Source organism: Geotrypetes seraphini, chromosome 9 (genome assembly GCF_902459505.1).
Source record: "Geotrypetes seraphini chromosome 9, aGeoSer1.1, whole genome shotgun sequence".
NCBI classification, from domain to species: Eukaryota; Metazoa; Chordata; class Amphibia; order Gymnophiona; family Dermophiidae; genus Geotrypetes; species Geotrypetes seraphini.
The window spans coordinates 94727977-94750041 of NC_047092.1; the positions used below are offsets into that span (position 1 = coordinate 94727977).

The 22065-nt window shown below is 43.8% G+C and overlaps 1 protein-coding gene across 1 annotated transcript in view; it reads right to left on the reverse strand.

Moving 5' to 3' along the window:
- PCCB (propionyl-CoA carboxylase subunit beta) overlaps positions 1-22065 on the reverse strand; it is an 892977-nt gene that overhangs the window by 370619 nt on the left and 500293 nt on the right. The window contains exon 7 of the mRNA XM_033959104.1: positions 12669-12777. Coding sequence (XP_033814995.1) covers positions 12669-12777 — 109 coding nt within the window. The remainder of the gene's footprint in view (positions 1-12668; positions 12778-22065) is intronic.

Genomic DNA, 22065 nt, shown 5'->3' on the forward strand with positions numbered 1-22065 from the left:
GGCAGGCGAAGAGATCAGGGCAGTCCTGGGTGGCCATCGCAGTGGATGTGGAAAAGGCGTTCAATTGGGTTGATTGGCGTTTTATGGAAGCCGTTCTAAGACAGATGGGTTTGGGTCCACGCTTTATATCCTGGATACTAACTTTATATCATAGCCCGATGACCTGTGTCAAAATTAATGGGGCTTATTCAGCTCCATTTGAGCTGGGTAGGGGGACATGGCAGGGATGCCCGCTGTCTCCCTTGCTGTTTGTTTTGGCGATAGAACCTTTAGCGTAACGGATACAGATGTCGCCTCGAGTACGGGGTCTTGCTGTACAAGGAGAGGAGCACAAATTGTCCTTGTTCGTGGATGACATTTTGGCTATAGTTGAGGGGACGGAGGGGTCACTGGTGGCTCTTCAGGATCTTATGCTGGAGTATGGGCAGTTGTCTGGCTTTAAAGCTAATTTAAACAAAATGGAAATTCTGAATATCTCGGTGCCGGCTGAGGCTATTCCAGAAATTCAGCGCAAGGTTCCCTTTCGGTGGGTGCGGGGTCCCCTTCGATATTTGGGGATTCAATTAGGGGCTGATTGTGCTTCTCTGTTCCACTTTCATTATGCACCACTGGCCTCCTCTATGGAGCAGGACTTTGCTAGGCCAGACAAATTATACCTTTCCTGGATGGGTATGATGGGCATGATAGTTCTCCCAAAATTCCTGTACCTATTTCAAGTTTTATCTATTGAGATCTCTTGAGATTGTTTCCAATGCTGGCATAGGTGTATTTTGCGATTTATTGGGGGGGGCGTGTAAACAACCTACAGTGGCTAGATATGCCATGTTCAAGCTTAAGAGGGGGGGCTTGGGAATTCCCAACTTAGAATGCTATTATCAGGCGGTGCAGCTTCGGGCAGTGGTGGATTGACATGCTGACCCATTTAAATTGTGGGTGAATATGGAGCAAGGGCTCTTAGGGGGCCCTAGAAGTATTAGTGTGTTGTGTTATCTTCTGTGGGTGGGCTTGCGAGACCGGGAAATCCTTGCCATACCCAATCCATTCACTAGGTGGATGCTACTGGTCTGGAAAAGATATTTTCAAAGCTTGTGGGCAGGGGTAGGGGGGTCTATTTCCTTCTGATCCGGCATGCAGAAAATTTCTTACCAGGTAGAGAGAGGGGTTTTTTTAAACGATGGGAGCATAGGGGCCTCCACTGGTTTGGTCAGCTTTTAGACGGGGATAGGATTAAGCCATTCCCGGAGGTGCAAGCTCAATTCCAGCTAGAGTTGGGGGACTTCCTTATGCGGGCAAGGGCACTTACAGCTGTCCTCTGCTCCCCATTTGAATCCATGTAGGGGGCACCGGTACTTAGGAGGTGTATTTCGGCTTTGTACCAACTGCTAAACGCTGACTCTTCCCAGAAGACCTCCTACATGAGGGCGTGGGAAGAAGATCTGGGGATTGTTTATTTGGAGGAGGAATGGGAGAAGATTGCCTGGAGAATACATCTTGTAGCGCTGGCACCACAGTTGGTGGAGAAGCTATTGGTGCGCTGGTATCTCACATCTGCAGTGCTTAGTAAAATATATACATCATGTACAGATCTGTGCTGGAGAGAGTGTGGGGGGAACGGTACATTTTTTTCATATGTGGTGGGAGTGCCCAAAATCCAGGGTTTCTGGGTCCAGGTTTCGGTTGCCTCCTCCAATGCCAAGTGGCAGTGCGAGCGGCCACTGCCTTATTGGGAGTGCCACCCGGGGGGGGGGGGGGGGAATGACTATCAGGACAAGTTAGCCTCGCTTTCGTCCTGGCCTTCTATTGGAAGAGCCCTACCGTGCCTACTTTGTCACTGAGAGAGAAACTGGGCTGGGTATGTGAAAAGTATCAGCTGTCGGCCATGCTGATGAAGCGTAGACAGCAATTTGAGGATATGTGGGGACGCTTTTTGGAGGTGGAGGGTGGGGACTAGTGGGGATTCTGGCTCTGGCATGGAGGGTGCTATACTGGGTTACACTTTGGGGTTTGGTTATTGGTTTTTCTTTTCCTCTCTTTGGGGGGGGTTGACTGTTTCCGCTCTCTTCTCGGGGGTGGGGGGATTTGATTGGGGAGATTGTTGATAAAACTGTTAACACTGAGTTGGTATTTTTGGGCTGATGGCTGCCAAGGGTTGCCCCTGCCTGGGCACTGTATTGATATTTTTCATGTTTGTGTTCTTCAAGTGTTTTAAATAAACATTTACAAAAAAAAAAGAAAGAAAAGTACAGCATAACAACATATACGGCAAAAAAACCCAGCAAGATGAGCATAAAAACAGAACATATAAATATGCAGCAAACATAAGGTTGGATCGCATCCATCACGTTTTTTTAGTAATAGAGACCATAAAGAATCCCCAAACGATTGAAACACAAACACCCACACAACTATCCATACAGACTGCTCACACATACCAGCACAACCACTGACATTCATCACACGCACACCATCACTTATATACAATGGCTCAGCAAATAGATACAAGAGAACAGCAAGAAAGTCCCCCAATGTAGGATTCCATCTCTCTCGACCCCCTGTGGAACGGTATACAGTAGTGACAAAATCCCACCTAGAGGCACCAATAAGAAAACAGTATAAATACAATAAAATACCCAACATCCAGGAGCTTCAGCAATCATCAGCAGAGAGAGACAAAGACTTTCTCACAAACCACAATAAGTTTTCCACATGTGTTTAGAACTATTGGTGTAACTATCCATCTCAAAACAGGCTTGGGTCTTCATCCTTGTAGTCCACATGTGGTAAGTCAGAGCCTCCTCAGCAGCCCAGTGGTGCAAAATGAGTTTCTTTCCCAATAAGATGGCGTGAAGGACAAATTTCTGGGAAGGCATGTCCAACCCCTGTTGGACCAAGTCCTGCACATCCCCCAACAATAAAGCAGGGCAGTTCCGTGTCAAATGATGGTGAAGCACCCTGGCCAAGCACCCCTGTATAGGAACTCAAAATGTCAGAGCAGGGCACTCAAAGAATGACTGAAGGAAAGTACCTCTCTGGGTCTTACATCTAATACACATACCATCGGGCCAGAGTCCCATAGCAAACCCTCATTCAACTTGGTCGAATGCTTTTTCAGCATCAACCGAGACTGCCACCCATTCTGTTCCCTCCCTTTTGGCCCTTCAAACCAGATCTAACACCTTCCTAATCCCATCAGCCGCCTGCCTCCCACTTATAAAGCCCTCTTGGTCTGGGTGAATAAGTGTTGGTATGTATGGTGACAGTCTATCAGCAAGGATTCTAGCCAAAATTTTTGTATCCATTCCCAATAAGGAGATAGGTCTATAACTGGTACAGAGTGTATTATCTTTCCCTGGTTTAGGTAGAATTGTAATTCCTGCTAGTCTCATAAAATATGGTAATTGTTCCCTATCTTTTAGATTATTAAACAATCTTGCCAAAAGAGGAGTTACAAAGGATATATAAACTTTTTATAAAACAATCCCGTAAATCCATCCATTCCTGGTGATTTACCTATCTTAATACAATGTATTACTCATCGAATCTCATCCTCTGTTATATCTTCATCCAATCCTTGGGTCTCTGATTCTTGCGATTTCTTCAATTTTATTTGAGACAAGTAATGTGACAGAGAAGCCTCCTTTCCCTGGTATTCTGATGTATATAATTCCTTATAAAATTCCAAAAACCTATCATAAATATCCTTCTCTTTTGTCAAAATATCTTCATGTTTAGATTGTATACTCATAATATTACCTTGCATATGTTGTACCTTAATACAATGTGCTAGTAATTTCCCTGCCCGGTTCCCAGATTCATATTGTTTAAATCTAAGGCGGTTTAGATTAAATTGAATAGCTTCGTCTTCCATTTTTCCCAAAACCATATGAATCTCTTTTATTTGAGTCCTAAGCTGTTTCCATCCCCCCCAACACACACACACACCCATTCCCTTCTTATGTTGTGTTACTAATCTCATCAATTTCTTTCTCAATTTTTTTTCCTCCCATTCTTGGATCTTAAGAACATAAGAATTGCCGTGCTGGGTCAGACCAGTGGTCCATCCTGCCCATCCTGTCCATCCTGCGGTGGCCCTCAGGTCAAAGACCAGTGCTCTAAATGAGTCCGGCCTCACCTGTGTATATTCCAGTATAGCAAGAACTTGTCCAACTTTGTTTTGAAACCCTGAAGTGTGTTTTCCCCTATAACAGATTCCGGAAGAGCGTTCCAGTTTTCCACCACTCTCTGGGTGAAGAAGAATTTCCTTATGTTTGTACAGAATCTATCCCTTTCAACTTTAGAGAGTGCCCTCTCATTCTCCCTACCTTGGAAAGGGTGAACAGTCTGTTGTTATCTACTAAGTCTATTCCCTTCAGTATTTTGAACGTTTCGATCAAGTCCCCTCTCAGTCTCTTCTTTTCAAGGAAGAAGAGGCCCAGTTTCTTCAATCTCTCACTGTACGGCAACTTCTCCAAGCCCTTAACCATTTTAGTTGCTCTTCTCTGGACCCTTTCAAGTAGTACCGTGTCCTTTTTCATGTACGGCGACCAGTGCTGGAAGCAGTATTCCAGGTGAGGGTGCACCACGGCCCGGTACAGCGGCATGATAACCCTCTCCGATCTGTTCGTGATCCCCTTTTTAATCATTCCTAGCATTCTGTTTGCCCTTTTCGCCACCGCTGCACATTGCATAGACGGCTTCATCGACATGTCGATCAGAACTCCCAAGTCAAAGTTTCAAAGTTTATTATTTTTCTTGATTAATCGCTTTATCTAATTCAAAGCGATGTACATAGTAAAATATAATTAAAAGAAAACATACAATACAAACTTTAAATACTTACAATGAATAATAAAAACTACATTACATTGGGTAAGAGGGGTTTATGAAATACATTTGTCGAATAAAAGAGATACATAGGAAAAACACAAAAGGGGAAACATTAAAACGAATGGTACAAAAATATTGGAATTATTAGTCTGAATATTATTAAATTAAGTATTAAAAGCATCATTAAATAAAAATGTTTTTAATTGTATTTTAAATTTTACCAAGTCTTGTTCATTACGTAAAAAAATTGGAAGAGCATTCCAGGTTTGTGGGGCTGTTACAGAAAATATAAATTGTCGTCTGGTGTTTATAAATTTTAATGAGGGAACCGTCAGTAAATTTTGATCAATAGATCTTAATGTTCTAATTGGTTGGTACGGTATTAGTAATTTATAAATGAAAGCAGGTGTCTTATATAGTAATGTCTTGAATGTAAGTAGACAAAGTTTATACGATATTCGATGGATGATAGGAAGCCAATGAGCGTTTTTTAGCAGAGGGGTAACGTGATCGAATTTTTTAGATTTAGTTATGAGTTTTATGGAGACATTCTGGATAATTTGCAAACGTTTAAGTTCAGTTAGTGTTATACCTTTAAAAAGAGCATTACAGTAATCAAGTTTGGCTATCACTAAGGAATGGATGAGAATATTTAATGATTTTGAGCAGAGAAATTTTGAGATAGATCTAATCCGTCGTAATCTATAGAAGGACGTTTTAACAATATAACTAATATGATCATGGAAATTCAATTTAGGATCAAAAATTACTCCTAAAATTTTTATGTTATTGACTATCTGTAATGGAACATTATCTATAGTAATAGGAGCAATTAACGTCGGATTTTCTTTCCATGGAAAGATCATTAGGTTTGTTTTTTTTATATTAAGGGCCAGTTTATTTGTGTTTAGCCATTGGTAGACCTGGTCTAGTTTCTTACTGATCTCCTGAATGGCAGATATATTGTTAGTGTCTATAGGGTGTAGAAGCTGAATATCATCTGCATATGAGAAGACATGGAAACCTATAGATTGACACAATGTAATTAATGGTGATAGAAAGATATTGAATAATAATGGAGAGAGAATAGACCCTTGGGGAACACCGAAAGTAGTTGATGTGACTTTAGAATTAGAATCTTTGAAAAAAACAGAGGAAGAACGATCTGTAAAATAAGAAATAAACCAAGAAAGAATTTGATCTGTGATCCCAATAGATTGAAGTCTGTTTATGAGAAGTCGATGATCAATTGTGTCAAAAGCGGCCGAAAGATCAAGTGAAATTAATAAAGTAGTTTGATGGTGGTCAAGGAAATAATGAATGGAAGTGGTCAAACCTATTAATGCTAATTCAGTACTATGGTGTTCTCTAAAGCCCGTTTGATTGGGATGGAGAACATTAGTCTTTTTCCTGGGAAGTCTCTCCAAATATAGCCCCGGACATCCTGTATTCGTGCATGAGATTTTTGTTACTGACATGCATCACCTTACACTTATCCACGTTGAACCTCATTTGCCATGTCGCAGCCCATTTCTCAAGCATGTTTATGTCACGTTGCAGATCATCGCAATCCTCCTGCATCTTCACTACTCTGAATAGCTTAGTATCGTCTGCAAATTTAATCACCTCGCTCGTCGTACCAACTTCCAGTTCATTTATAAAGATGTTGAAGAGCACTGGTCGAAGCACCGAGCCCTGCGGCACCCCACTGGTGACGCTCTTCCAGTCCGAGTATTGTCCATTTATCCCCACTCTTTGTTTCCTATGTTCCAGCCAGTTTTTGATCCATGTGAGTATTTCACCCTCGATTCCATGACTCGCAATCTTCCGAAGTAGTCGTTCATGTGGAACCTTGTCAAATGCCTTCTGAAAATCCAGATAAACAATGTCGACTGGATCACCCTTGTCTATCCGCCTGTTTACCCCCTCGAAGAAGTGTAGCAAGTTTGTCAGATAAGATCTGCCTTTGCTGAAGCCGTGCTGGCTGGTCCTCATCAGACCGTGTCCGTCAAGGTGATCAATGATGCAGTCCTTTATCAGCACCTCTACCATCTTTCCCGGTACCGAGGTCAGACTCACCGGTCTGTAGTTTCCCAGATCTCCCCTCGAACCCTTTTTGAAGATCGGTGTAACATTTGCCACCTTCCAGTCTTCCGGAATCTTCACCAATTTGAATGACAGGTTGGTTACTAGCTGAAGCAATTCAGCTATAGTTCCTTTCATTTCCTTGATGATCCTCGGATGGATGCCATCCGGTCCCGGGGATTTGTTGCTCTTTAGCCTATCAATCTGTCTGTATACCTCTTCCAGACTGACCGTCAGCCCTGTCAGCTTCCCGTCTTCATTTCCAGCATAGAGCCTGATGGGTTCCGGTATATTTCGTATATCCTCTTCGGTAAATTTCTTATGTGAGGCTATAGAAATTAATTCTCCCCTTAAAACAGTTTTTAGGGATTCCCAAATCGTAATAGGTGAATAATGATCAATACTATTATTATCCCAAAAATTTCTGATAGTCTGTTCTATCTTCTGAACTACCTTAGGGTCTTTTAATAGATTATCATTTAATTTCCAGTACCGTGTCACAATCTTGAAATGACCCCTTATTAAATCCACCCATTTTGGGGCATGATCTGCCCAGCTGGTTTCCTCTATTTTAGCATCTATTAATTTATCTCCCAACACTTTATCCAAACAGATCATATCAATATGGGAGTAAACTTTATGAGGGAAAGAGTAATAAGTATAATCTTTTCCTTGTATATGTAATGTCTGCCATCCATCTAATAAATTTAATACTTCAAAAAATTTTTTTAGTTGTTTCTTTTTTTTAGTTCTATCACCTTTATTACTCGCAGAATCCCAACGAGGATCCAAAACCAAATTAAAATCCCCTCCCACCAATAGTAATCCTTCTTGATTTTTCAAAATTATGCTCAAGAGTTTTTAAAAGAATTTCCCTAAGTTAATATTAGGAGCATACAAATTCACCAATGTCATCTTTTCCCCATTCAACTCCCCCACCCATATAATCCATCTCCCTTTATTATCCTTTGTAAGGACTTTCAATTTTTTATCAAATAATATCCCCACTCCTGCTTTCTTTTTCTCCTTCTTATTAGAAGCCCAATTCGCACCGGATAATCTTTAAAATGAATCATCTTTTCTCCCATTTTTTGTAAATGTGTTTCTTGAATGTCATAATTCAGCCTTTTCATCTCCTTTAAAAACAATTGGCGTTTTTGAGGTATATTAAGACAGTTCACATTTAAACTTCCCAATCTTATCTTATTTCCATTCATTCCTTCAGTAACCTTTTCATTTTATTTTATTCTCTTAGCTTCCCCATCCTTACAAATCTTACAGTTTTTTCCCCAAGCCTTCTTAATTCTCCAACCCCTCCACTCCCCCCAATCCCATCCACTCTCCCCCTTCACCCCTCCCCCACTTTCCCTTCTTCCTTCCATCCCTTCCTCCAAGACTTTGTGTGATTCTCTCGCCCACCTCGATATAACTTATCTAACTTTAAGCTTCTCCCCCCTTACTCTCAACATTCACCCACCAATCTTCCCCTTCACATTCATATCCAATCACATTCATCACTTCTTCCATACTACTCAAATAAAGAACTTATCTCCTTAATTTCAATCAAATGCCTTATATCATAATCCTCAGTCCTGCACCAATCTAACCATCAATCAGGGCCAAAGCACCCTTAGATTCCTGCCCCGACTCCAATTGCTGTTCCTCCTCTTGCCTTTTCTTGGATCCAGCAGTAGTCTCCTGTCAACGATACCTCTCGAATTTTGGTAATGCTGTTGAGCCAGTATCCAGCCTAGTTGATTCCATCAAACCCTCTTTATTCAAATAGTCCTCTGCTTCAGTCACAGTAACAACTTTCTTATGAGTACCATTAATTGTGATCACAAGGCCAAATGGAAACAGCCATTTATAACTCAAATTCTGTTTCAAAATTGTAAGAATTGGGCAAAATTCCCTCCTCTTTTGTAGAGTAATAGCAGACAAATACTGAAATATCTCAATGTTATAAGTCTGCCAGGTTACCATACCCAGTTCTCTGGCCTTATAGATCAATCGCTCTTTATCCACAAAATTATGCAAGCATACAATTATATCCTGAGGCTTTTCAGACATTCTGGAGCCTGCACTCCTGTGGGCCCTGTCTATTTTCACTGTGGCTAGGGAAATTTCTTCTGCGCTCTCAGATCTTAATATAAAGGCAAATAATTACTGCACCACTTTTGCAGCGTCTTTATATACCTCAGTGTCAGGGACCCTCGCATTCTCAGATTCTGCCGCCGAGATCTATTCTCCAAATTTTCTAAATGATTTACACAGTCTTTCAATTGGTTTTGGGTATCCCCCACTTGGCCACCTTTGGTTTTCAACAATGTCTCTTGCTCACCAACTCGCCGCTCAGTTTCCTCCACTCGCCCCAATAGATCCGCCAAATCTTGCCTTATTTCTTTTACAACGTCTTTAATTTTCCCTTTCACCGCAGCAACATCGCTCTTTATTTCCAAGGCCCACTGCTGAAGTTTTTCCTTTATGGCCGAAACCACTAGATCATCATGTCTCGTTCTATCTCCTCCTCTGACACACTCTCTCCCGACTCACATGGCATCTCATGGGCAGCTCCTGATCCACGCCGGAGGCCACCTTTCTCCTGCCCTCCTTCCCAGAGCTGACTCTCCTCGGGGGGAGGTGGGGGGTTTTGCCGGCATTCTTTTCTCACAGTTCTCTAAAGAATCTTCAAATATTGCTTTTCTTTTTTTTGTTTTGTTTTCCGTATCGTTTAAGCTTCACATAGAGGGGGATTCGGAAACACCGAGGTCAGTGCTCCCTCCTCAACCCGCCATCAAGATTAGTGACGTCACCCCCCCCCCCCCCCAATAGCAAACCCTTGAGATCGAGAGATGAAGGCCCTGTGCAATATTTTGTACTCAGTCTCCTGGAGGGACACCACTTTAACTAAGAAATAAAGAGTTTGAGGGCAGGAGAGGAAACAAGATGGCGACGAGAGCGGACGCCTGAGTAGGAGGCTCCCTCTCTTGCAGTCGGCAGGCGTTTTGCTGAAGTGACCTAGCAACCCTCTTACCTCGATATGGGGAAGAGGAAAGGAGCCCTTCGCAGCAATCCTCCGGCGGTGATAGCGGCACAGCGTCTGGTGCAAACTACAATCGAGGGAGCATTAGCCCGCTCGAGTGAATCTTCGGGGGCTACTTCAGGGGTAAGCCCGAATACGTCGGGCGAACTCAGCCAGCACATTCGGGCGTTGTTGAGCCCGGAGCAGAGGCAGCCACCACAACCCGGAAGCAATGCAGAGTCGGAAGTTCCTGAGGAAATGATGACCCCGGAAGGTACATCAATCCCCAGAGAAGGAGGACAGCCAGCTCCAATTCTATCGGGAGTTGAAGAAGCTAGAGAACAGCAGCAGCTTTCCCACTCTGCAGAAGAGTTGAGAGGAGCTTCGGGAGGAAGTAACATCAACTTTGGGGTATTGGAGAAGCCTAAGGTAATAAATATGGAGGCTTTATGGCAGGCCATATCAGTTATGGACGCTAACCTCAAACTATCCTTTTCCACTTTAAAAATTGATTATGGGACTATTCACTCTAAAGTGGAGCAACAGGGCTTGGTCCTTAAAGATTTAAGTGAGAAATTAGAAAAACAGGAGTCAAGAATATCCGAAATGAAAACTTTGGATTTGGAATTGGTAAAAGAAAGATCATTTACTGCCAGGAAAATGGAAAGTTTTGAGAACCAACTAAGGAAAAATAATCTGAGACTCCTAAACTTTACTAAATGTCCCTTAATTTCACCAATGGAGATGGCAAGAAAATACTTTAAGAAAATTTTGCTAATTCCCACAGAAAGTTTGCCACCAATTGTTAGAGCTAATTATCTGCAACTAAAGAAACCTGTAGAAGTTTCCACTCCTAATGAGATTCAAGGGACAAATAATGACAACATGAATTTAACAACGATTCTGGAGAACTCTTTAGAGGTTATAACGGAAAGGAAAACCCTGTTAATAACTCTTGCTTTAGAAAGTGATAGAGAATATATACTACGCTTGTTTTTTCGTCATATTAATGATCAATTTTTAGGCTCTAATGTTCGAATATTTCCTGATATGTCATTGAGATCTCAGAGGCGTAGGAAGGAATTCTTGGCATTACGGCCAAGAGTCCTAGCCTTGGGAGCAAATATTATGTTGAAATTTCCTGTAAAATGTTTTGTTTCATATCAGAATAAGAATTACTTATTTTTTGAGCCTAAACAATTGATAGGATTTATAGAATCTAAAGAGCATGTAGGGCCTGCAACTGAAAATGAGTAACCTGCTATGAATGGCTGTAGCACCGCAGAAAAATGCCGCTTTCTAAGTTGGATAAGATTCGTCTTATTTCTTATTTTTATTTTTTCTTAAGTCTCTCTCCAAAAGTTGTGGACTAAATAATTTGAATTTTTATTGAGTAACCCAAAACACTGTGTTAAGTGGAATTGGGGTTATAGTTGTTTTTTGTTTTTTTTCTTATAATATTTTGTGTAATCTGTGTACAAGTATGTTTATTGCTTGTTTGTATTAATTAAATTGAATAAATAAATAATAATAAAAAAAAAGAGTTTGAATAAACACCTGCAGTTCATGTGTAGAAACTCCCATACCCAATTCCTTGGACCAGTCTCAAGCAAGAAAAACTAAGCAGTCCTCCCCCTTAAAATCCCGGCCTCCCTTGTATAAAGTAGAGATTCTGTTTGAGGGAGAAGGAGTAGTGAGAAAGATCTGGTCTAACCCTCCATAGTCCCAACGGTCCCCATGAGCGCGTACCATGGCCTGGTAAATTATTACCAGGTCTGATCTGAAAATACGTGTAAGTGTTAGCAGTAGGAAGGTACCAGTGGGATTGCATCTGAGCCACGGAGGGAAATTGGCCACCCCCCAATCGTAACACAATCCTCAGTGTAGTATCCCGCTCCGCTTGCTCCCCTTAGTCACGCAAGGCCCTGCACACTCAGTAGAAAATCAGGATTACGAAGGAACAGGAATGGGGAGACCGAAGGCATTTGAAAGAGGGCAAATATCTAATTATTCCCTTCTAGAATTGGATATTTCTTAAATTTAGTAAAAATATTCTGGCACAAGTGTCAAACCTTAAAAAAGGAAGTCATATTGAGCATTGGAAAATAATAATAATAATTAACTAATAAAAATAGTACACATTTAGGGCTCCTTTTACTAAGCTGCGATAGCGGTTTTAACTTGTGCTTAGTGCGCACAGAATTGCCACGCGTGCTAGATGCTAATGCCAGCATTGAGCTGGCATTAGTTTTCCAGCGTAGCACGGGGGTTTGCGCACGCTAATATTCTGCACATGCTAAAAATGCTAGTGCACCTTAGTAAAAGAGGGGGTTAATTTTCCCTACCACCAAATTTCCTCATCCTGCCCCACCCAGCTACTTTTTCATGCCACCTGACTGGAAAAAATTTCTGGGGAGAACACTGGAATATTAAGTTATGTTGTTCTTTATTTTCTTATAGTTTTATATGTCATGCATGGTGTCTATGTTGCTCTTTTAATTACTTATTTATGCTTTTATTGATTGGTAATTTTTGTTATTGCTGTTTTACAGCTTTGCTTCTGATGCAACCTCATGGCGAAACATGGCCATGTCAGCCACTTGAGAGTGTTTCAATTAAAATCCTTGTTCTTCACCTTTTATACTTATTGGACTGCTGTTTGTTTTGCTATATTTCTAATACAGATCTTCTGTCTCTCTTGTTTTTTCTCTCCACAGTTTGAACATACATTCACCTGACAATGCTGTATGTGTCTTTGAACCTCCAAGGTCCTCTTGGGAAACATCCTCATTCGTGACAGACTTAACTACATCTGGCCCAGTGATGAATAAATATGAAGTATCCTGAAATCAGAGGAGGACAATACTTTAAAGAGACAAAGTTGCCATATTCTTGCAGCAACATGACCATCTACAACTTGCAAAATAATATAGAAAGATTAGGTTCTTACCTCAATAATCTTCTTTCTTGTAGATGTGTCTAATAGTCCTGAATTCTAGTGTTATGCATCTGAACCTGCACACTGCTTGCAGAATATTACTCATATTTCAACTTCAACTCCTTACCAGTAGTGCTGCCCGATTCACCAATTCACTTCAGTGAATCGATTCAAATCGATTTGTTTTCCCCCCAAATCAGACATGTTGATTCAGTGAACAACCCTCTCCCTGGTGAGGCCTGACATACTTCCAGGGCCTCCTAAAGCAGCAGCAGCTGCCGGAGTGGCAATGGATAACAAGCAGAGGCAAGCTTTGGACAGGCTACTCATGAACTGCCTCGTCGGGGTCTTCCCTCTGTCGCATTACTGATGACGTGGCAGAGGAAATACCTGGCACGCAGGCCGCAAACAGCCTGTTCAGAGCCTGCCTCTGCTGGCCATCCACTGCCACTGTTACTTTAGGAAACCCAATATGTCAGATCAGATCTCACGATGGGGGTGAAGGTCGATCGGGAAGTGCTGCACAGTGGGATGGGAGGGATAGAAAGCTGCTGCATAGGGGGAAGGGACAGAAAGCTGCCACACAGGAGACTAGGAGGGAGGGATAGAAAGCTGCTGCACATGGGGGAGAAAGGAAAGAGGAAGTTTTGTTGGATATGGGGTAGAAGAGAGGAAAGGAGTGCAGCAAAGAGATAGCAAGAGTTGAGAGGGAGAAATCCTGTATACGTGGAGGGGAGGGAGACATGCATGGAGAAGAGAGAGGGATAAACTTTGAACATAGGGTGGAGGGTAGGGAAAGATAGTGCAAAGAAATATTTCACATTATAATAGAGGGGAGGAAGGGAGAGATGTTCCATGGAGGGGAATAGAGAGGTTTGACTCAGGATACAAGGCAGGGAAAGAGAGAGAGAAGAGAGATGGTAGACAGTAGGAAAGAAATGTTGGATATGGAAGATGGATGGTGAGCACAGAGAAAGAAGAAAATGGGCAGGAGACCCTGGCGAGAAAGTTAACAAAAGACAAACAGAAACCAGAGCCTGGGACCAACATGATTTGAATAATAAAATGACCAGACAACAAAAGGTAGAAAAAATAATTTTCTTTTAATTCTTTATTCATTTTTAAAACTACAATTGTGCACAAGAGATGATGCATTTACATAAAATATTAATATTACAGCACAATAAACTTAATAGAAATAATGACAAGACTTATTTTCCCCACCCCTTTTTCCAATTGAACAACTCATAAAAAATACCTGTAAACAACCTATCCATACCTCTTAATCAATGCCAATGCACACCTCCCTCCCCCTCCCCAGATGTGTATGTTTTTCTCATTTATTTAAATAAATCAATCTACTGAACAGCACTTGCTGAACAGCACTTGCTGACGATTCCCTCTCTTAGAATTATTAATACTAGACGGCAATTGATTTTTTCTGTTACAGCCCCCCAAACTTGGAACTCACTTCCTATTCACTTGAGGGAAGAACACAACTTAGAAAAATTCAAAAAGTAAACTAAAGAGCTTTCTTTTTAAAGACGCCTTTGAAAATTAGTCATTTAGTCTTCCAACCAATTTTACTTTTTCTCTCTAATTTTATTGAAGTAATTTTTAACTTCCCTTTCCTTCATTTCTTCGTTTCTTCATTTTTCTTTTCTGCAGCTAGCTGGTGCGGGTGGTTGTAGGCACTGGGAGGCGAGCAGAGAGGAGAGAGGAGCAGCGTGGGCGAGGGCAGGCAAGTCGGAAGGCAGGCGGACAGCGTGGGGTAGCGGTGAGAGGAAGCTCCGCCCACCCCCCAGCGTCACAGCAGCGTCGGCAAGCCCAGACTCCCCCTTAAAAGGGAGGAAAAGGCTGAGCCTGGGAGGCTTCGTTTCTTCATTTTTCTTTTCTGCAGCTAGCTGGTGCGGGTGGTTGTAGGCACCGGGAGGCGAGCGGAGAGGAGAGAGGAGCAGCGTGGGCGAGGGCAGGCAAGTCGGAAGGCAGGCGGACAGCGTGGGGTAGCGGCGAGAGGAAGCTCCGCCCACCCCCCAGCGTCACAGCAACGTCGGCAAGCCCAGACTCCCCCTTAAAAGGGGGCGAGCCAACGGCGCGCGGCGAAGAAGGAGCCAAGAGAAGGAGCCAGGAGACCAGGCTGCTCAGCAGCAAATTCAATTCAACCTTCAATCTTCTTCAACCTTCTTCAATAAAAAAAAAAAACAAAACAAATTTATATATATATATATATATATATACACCCTTTCTCTATACTCTATACTCATTTTTGTTTCTCTCTTTACTTCTCCACCTAGAGACACATCGGGCACACTCCTGCGCACCAACTTCAAGTCACAGGGAAGGAAAAATGGAGGCAGCAGAAGGCCAGCGAAGCTTTCCAGTATACTGTATTGATTGTCACATGTATGACTACCTCCCTTCCGGGAGGCAGGCATACATATGCAGTCGATGTCAGGAACTGGCTAGCCTAAAAAAGGAGATCGGAAGACTGCAGATCAAAGTACAGGAGCTAGAGGGACTCCGCTCCATAGAGGAACCAAGGGATTTTGAACCAGCTGAGGACACCACCAGAGAAAACCACATCCACGAACAGGTCAGAGAGCTCGAAAGATTCATCGAGGAGGCCTGCAAGATGGTAGAAACACAGGATCACCCACTCTTCAGAAGGGAACAAATGGAAGGAGGACAGGACCCGCCAGGAGCCACCAGGACCCACCAGGAGCCGAGGGAGAGGAACCTTGCGGAGGAACCAACCAGGAGCTGGAAGGATTGGAGGATCCAATCATCGACACAGACCTGAGGCCCAGGAGGAAGCTGAGGAGAGGAAAATCTGCTATCGTGGTGGGAGATTCAATCCTGAGAGAGGTGGACAGTCACATAGCAGGAGGCAGAGCGGATCGCCTAGTGACATGTCTCCCAGGGGCGAGGACAAAGGACATCTCCGACAGAATCGAGAGTGTCATGGAGGGAGCTGAGACAGAGGATACAGCAGTGATAATCCACGTCGGAACAAATGACGTCAGCAGAAGGAATTTCAACATGACTACACTGACCGAGCAGTTTAAGATCCTGGGGAGGAAGCTGAAGCTGAGAACAGGGAGGATAGCCTTTTCAGAGATCCTGCCAGTACCAAGAGCAGATGCGAAGAGGCAGACCGAGCTGCAAGCAACAAATGGATGGCTGAGGCGATGGTGTGACGAGGAAGGTTTCCTCTTTGTACGGAACTGGTCAACCTTCCTGGGGAAAAACAAGCACTACAGGAGAGACGGACTGCATTTGAGCACGGCTGGGATGAGGATGCTGGCACGTAACATCCAGACCTGCATAGACATGACTTTAAACTGATAACAAGGGGAAAGCCGATAGTCGATCTGACCTCGACACATCGGACCACAGTATCAAGCAAGGATACTGAAACAGGAAATGGCGATAGTGGACTAGAGACAAAATGGACACTTTATGGACATAAACCCAAAGATGCAGCACAGGGACCCGAGAGGCAACTAGAAATAAAGAGCAAGACAAGGAGGAAACAGCAGGACCCAGAGGGCTATCAAAGAACAAAAAAGCGGGCAGAGGACAGGATAGACACACCACAGGAGGCAACACGTGAGGAGACCAGCAGGAGCAACAAATCAAGAGTAGATCCAAAAGAAAAGGTAACAAACTGGGACTTAAATTGCCTATATACAAATGCTAGGAGCCTAAGGACTAAAATGGGGGAGCTAGAAGTTATAGCCGGAAATAAGGACATAGACATAATAGGAATCACAGAGACATGGTGGACAGAGGACAACAAATGGGATGTGGCCCTTCCAGGGTATAAACTCTACAGGAAGGACAGAGCACACAAAAAGGGGGGAGGAATAGCACTGTATATAAAGGACTCCATTCCTTCATCCAGAACAGAAACAACAACAAGGGCAGACAGTCTGGAGTCACTATGGGTTAAGTTAACAGGAGGGGAAGGAGCTGACATCAAATTGGGATTGTACTATCGCCCACCAGGACAGTCAGAAGCAAACGACCTGGAACTGGAGGCCGAACTGAGGCAGGTGTGCAAAAGTGGAAGGGTGGTAGTTATGGGGGATTTCAACTATCCGGGAATAGACTGGGACATTGGGCACTCAAACTGCACGAGAGAAACTAAATTCCTAGAGGCGATAAGGGACTGTTTCATGGAGCAGCTGGTCACAGAACCAACGCGAGGGGATGCCACTCTAGACCTAATCCTCAACGGGCTAGAAGGACCCGCAAAGGAAGTGGTGGTAATAGCACCATTAGGGAACAGTGATCACAACATGATCCAGTACAAATTAAACATGGGAACATCAAAGGTGAAAAGAACCAAAACGACAGCACTCAACTTCAGAAAGGGAAACTACAAGGACATGAGGAAAATGGTAGGAAAAAAGCTCAGCAGCAACTCAGGGAAGGTGAAGACCGTAAAGGAAGCCTGGACACTGCTTAAAGGCATAGTGCTCGAGGCACAAGACCTGTGCATCCCAAGGTTTAGGAAAGGGTGCAAAAAAAAAAAAATCGAACTAGAAACCCAGCATGGATAACATCTGCGGTTAAAAAGGCGATAAGCGACAAGAAATCATCCTTCAAGAAATGGAAAAAGGATCCAACAAAGGAAAACCAGGAAGAGCACAAAAGACACCAGAAAGAATGTCATAGAGAGGTCAGGAAGGCAAAGAGAGAATATGAGGAAAGACTAGCAGGAGAAGCAAGAAACTTCAAACCCTTCTTCAGGTATGTGAAAGGGAAACAACCAACCAGAGAGGAAGTGGGACCACTGGACGACGGAGACAGGAAAGGAGCGATAAAGGAGGAAAAAGAGATAGCTGAAAGGTTAAACAAATTCTTCTCGTCGGTCTTCACCAGAGAGGACACATCCAATATCCCAGAACCCGAGGTGATTATAAACGGAGAACACAACGAAAGGCTGGTACAACTAGAGGTAAGCATAGAGGATGTCCACAGACAGATAGACAGACTAAAGAGCGACAAATCACCAGGCCCGGACGGCATCCACCCAAGGGTACTAAAAGAACTGAGAAACGAAATAGCGGAGACACTTCGCCAAATATGTAACCTCTCCCTAAAAACTGGGGAGATCCCAGAGGACTGGAAAATAGCAAATGTCACGCCCATCTTTAAGAAGGGATCAAGGGGTGACCCGGGAAACTACAGGCCTGTGAGCTTGACCTCGGTTCCTGGAAAGATGATGGAAGCAATGGTAAAGGACACAATCTGCGAACACATAGAAAATAATGGACAACTGAAGGCGAGCCAGCATGGCTTCTGCAAGGGAAGGTCGTGCCTCACGAACTTGCTGTACTTCTTTGAGGGAATAAACAGTCAGATGGATAAGGGTGAATCCATAGACATCATTTACCTTGACTTCCAAAAAGCCTTCGACAAGGTACCTCACGAACGGCTACTAAAAAAACTGTGGAACCACGGGGTGCAAGGGGATATCTACCGATGGATCAAACAATGGCTAGCGGGCAGGAAACAGAGGGTTGGAGTCAAGGGCCAATACTCAGATTGGCAATGGGTCACGAGCGGAGTTCCGCAGGGGTCGGTGCTGGGACCTCTACTATTCAATATATTTATTAACGATCTGGAGACGGGGACAAAATGTGAGGTTATCAAATTTGCTGATGACACCAAACTCTGCAGCAGGGTTAGGAACACGGAAGACTGCGAAGACCTACAAAGGGACCTAACGAGACTGGAAGACTGGGCAAAAAAGTGGCAAATGAGTTTTAACGTAGAGAAATGCAAGGTCATGCATGTAGGAAAAAAGAACCCGATGTTCAACTACAAAATGGGGGGAACAGTGCTAGGGGTGAGTAACCTGGAAAGGGACCTGGGAGTGATGTTCGACTCATCACTGAAACCATCGGTGCAATGTGCGACAGCCTCAAAGAAAGCAAACAGAATGCTGGGCATCATCAAAAAGGGTATCACAACCCGGACGAAGGAAGTCATCATGCCGCTGTATTGCGCAATGGTGCGCCCGCACCTGGAGTACTGTGTTCAATACTGGTCGCCGTACCTCAAGAAGGACATGGCGGTACTTGAGGGAGTGCAGAGGAGGGCGACTAAGCTGATAAAAGGTATGGAAAATTTTCCATACGCTGACAGGTTAAAAACGCTGGGGCTGTTCTCCCTGGAGAAGAGGAGACTTAGAGGGGACATGATAGAAACCTTCAAGATCCTTAAGGGCATAGAGAGAGTAAATAAGGACAGATTCTTCAAACTGAGAGGAGCCACAAGCACTAGGGGTCACTCGGAGAAATTGAAAGGGGACAGGTTTAGAACAAATGCTAGAAAATTCTTTTTTACACAGAGGGTGGTAGACACATGGAACGCGCTTCCGGAGGAAGTGATAGGCCAGAACTCTGTACAGGGATTCAAGAAGGGTTTGGATAGGTTCCTGGAGGATAAAGGGATAGAGGGGTACAGATAGAACTTGAGGTAGGTTATAGAAGTGGTCAGAAACCACTTCACAGGTCGCAGACCTGATGGGCCGCCGCGGTAGCGGACCGCTGGGCGAGATGGACCTCGGTCTGACCCAGTGGAGGCAACTTCTTATGTTCTTATGTTCTGTATCTCCCTTATATGTCTCTTTAACTTTTAAATAATTTGTAGTTCTTAGCCCTCTCTTCCCTTATGTTCTTAGTTTTGTTACGTTTGTCAATAGTCTTGTCAGACCTGATTTTTGTTATATATTGTATTGTTCCCCACATTTTGTAATTTTATTATTATGTACATCGCTTAGAATTATGATTAAGCAATTAATCAAATCTCCATTAAACTTGAAACTTACAATATTTAGTTAATGGTTCCCAACCTTCCATAAATTTTTTATAATATCCCTTCTGAATGGCCATAAACTTTTCCATTTTAAAGACATAATATAGGGATTCCCACCAGAAAGAATAATTTAATCTGTTCCAATTTTTCAAATTCTTTAAGATAAGTTGCATTGCAACCCCGTCATTATAAACAAAAGTTTGTTATTTTTTGCCGAAATTTGACTTTTTGCCCTCATAGATGTTCTAAATAAAATGGCATCAGAGAAGGGGCGGGACCGCGGTAGAGAGAAGAGAGATCCGAAGACGTATGGCAGCTTGCAAAGATCGCTAGCGCCAGCGATCTTATGCAGGCTACTGAAATTAGGTAAATTGATGCTGGGAGGCCAGGGGGAACACGCAGGCCTTCTGGGGGGGTGCAGTCCTTCGGGGGGCAGGCCTTCTTGAAGGGGTGCAGCCTTCTGGGGAGGGGTACAGGCCTTCAGGGGTGGAGTGTAGGCCTTCAGGGGGGGACAGGCAGGCCTTCAGGGGTGGGGTGTAGGCCTTCAGGGGGATCATGAAGGCCTTCAGGAGTGGGGTGTAGGCCTTCAGGGGGGACATAGAAACACGGCCCATCTAGTCTGCCCACCCCAATAACCCTCCCCTACCTTTCTCTGTGAAGAGATCTCATGTGACGATTCCATTTTGTCTTAAAATCAGGCAAGCTGATGGCCTCAATTATCTGTAGTGGAAGACTATTCCAGCGATCAACCACCCTTTCGGTGAAGAAGTTTTTCCTGGTGTCACCGTGCAGTTTCCCGCCCCTGATTTTCCACGGATGCCCTCTTGATGCCGTGGGACCTTTGAAAAAGAAGATATCCTCTTCCACCTCGATACGGCCCGTGAGATATTTGAACGTCTCGATCATGTCTCCCCTCTCTCTGCGTTCCTCGAGTGAGTATAGCTGCAATTTCTCATACGGGAGATCCTTGTGTCCTGAGACCATCCAAGTGGCCATTCGCTGGATCGACTCTTACTCTCAGCACATCTTTGCGGTAATGCGGCCTCCAGAATTGTACACAGTATTCCAGATGGGGTCTCACCATGGATCTATACAATGGCATAATGACTTTGGGCTTACGGCTGACGAAACTCCTACGTATACAACCTATGATTTGTTTAGCCTTAGATGAAGCTTTCTCCACTTACTTGGCAGTCTTCATGTCCTCACTGATGATCACCCCTAAGTCTCGTTCTGCTACAGTCCTCGCTAGGATCTCACCATTAAGGATGTAAGTCTTGCATGGATTTTGGCTGCCAAGGTGCATGACTTTACATTTTTTGGCATTGAAACTTAGTTGCCAGGTCCTGAACCAGCGCTCCAGTAGGAGTAGGTCGTGCATCATACTGTCGGGCATTGAGTTTTTGTCTGGCACTGTGCTTTTGTCTGTTGTGTTCTTACCTACTACATTGCATAGTTTGGCATCGTTGGCGAATAGCGTTATTTTACCTCGAAGCCCCTCAGCCATGTCCCTTATGAAGATGTTGAACAGGATCGGGCCCAAGACCGAGCCCTGAGGCACTCCACTGATCACTCCGTCGTTTCGGAGGGGGTGCCGTTCACCACCACCCTCTGAAGCCTACCTCCAAGCCAGTCCCCAACCCATGCTGTCAATGTGTCTCCCAATCCTATAGAACTCAGCTTGCTCAACAACTTGCGGTGTGGTATGCTATTGAATGCTTTGCTGAAGTCCAAGTATACGATGTCCAGGGACTCCCCAACATCCAGCTTCCCCGTCACCCAGTCAAAGAAGCTGATTCGGATGGATTGGCAGGATCTACCCTTTGTAAATCCATGTTGACGGGGATCTCGTAGATTCTCCTCGTTCAGGATCGTATTCAATTGGCGTTTGATTAGAGTTTCCATTAGCTTGTTCACTATTGATGCGAGACTCACCGGTCTGTAGTTCGCAGCCTCCGTCCTGCATCCTTTTTTATGGAGTGGAATGACGTTAGCCGTTTTCTAGTCCAACGGGACTCTACCTGTACTAAGGGAGAGATTGAAGAGCACGGATAGCGGTTCCTCCAAGACGTCACTTAACTCCCTGAGTACCCTGGGGTGTAGGTTGTCTGGCCCCATCACTTTGTTAACCTTGAGATTAGACAGTTCACAGTAGACAGTGCTGGGCGTAAACTCAAAATTACGAAATGGGTCTACCGAGCTATCCCTTGTCTGCAGCTGAGGGCCGGATCCCGGCGCCTCACAGGTGAAGACTGAGCAGAAGTATTCATTTAAAAGTTTAGCTTTTTCAGAGTCCGATTCTACATAGTTCCTGTCTGGTTTCTTAAGGCGTACTATCCGCCTGTGTTTCTGTTTCTGTCACTAA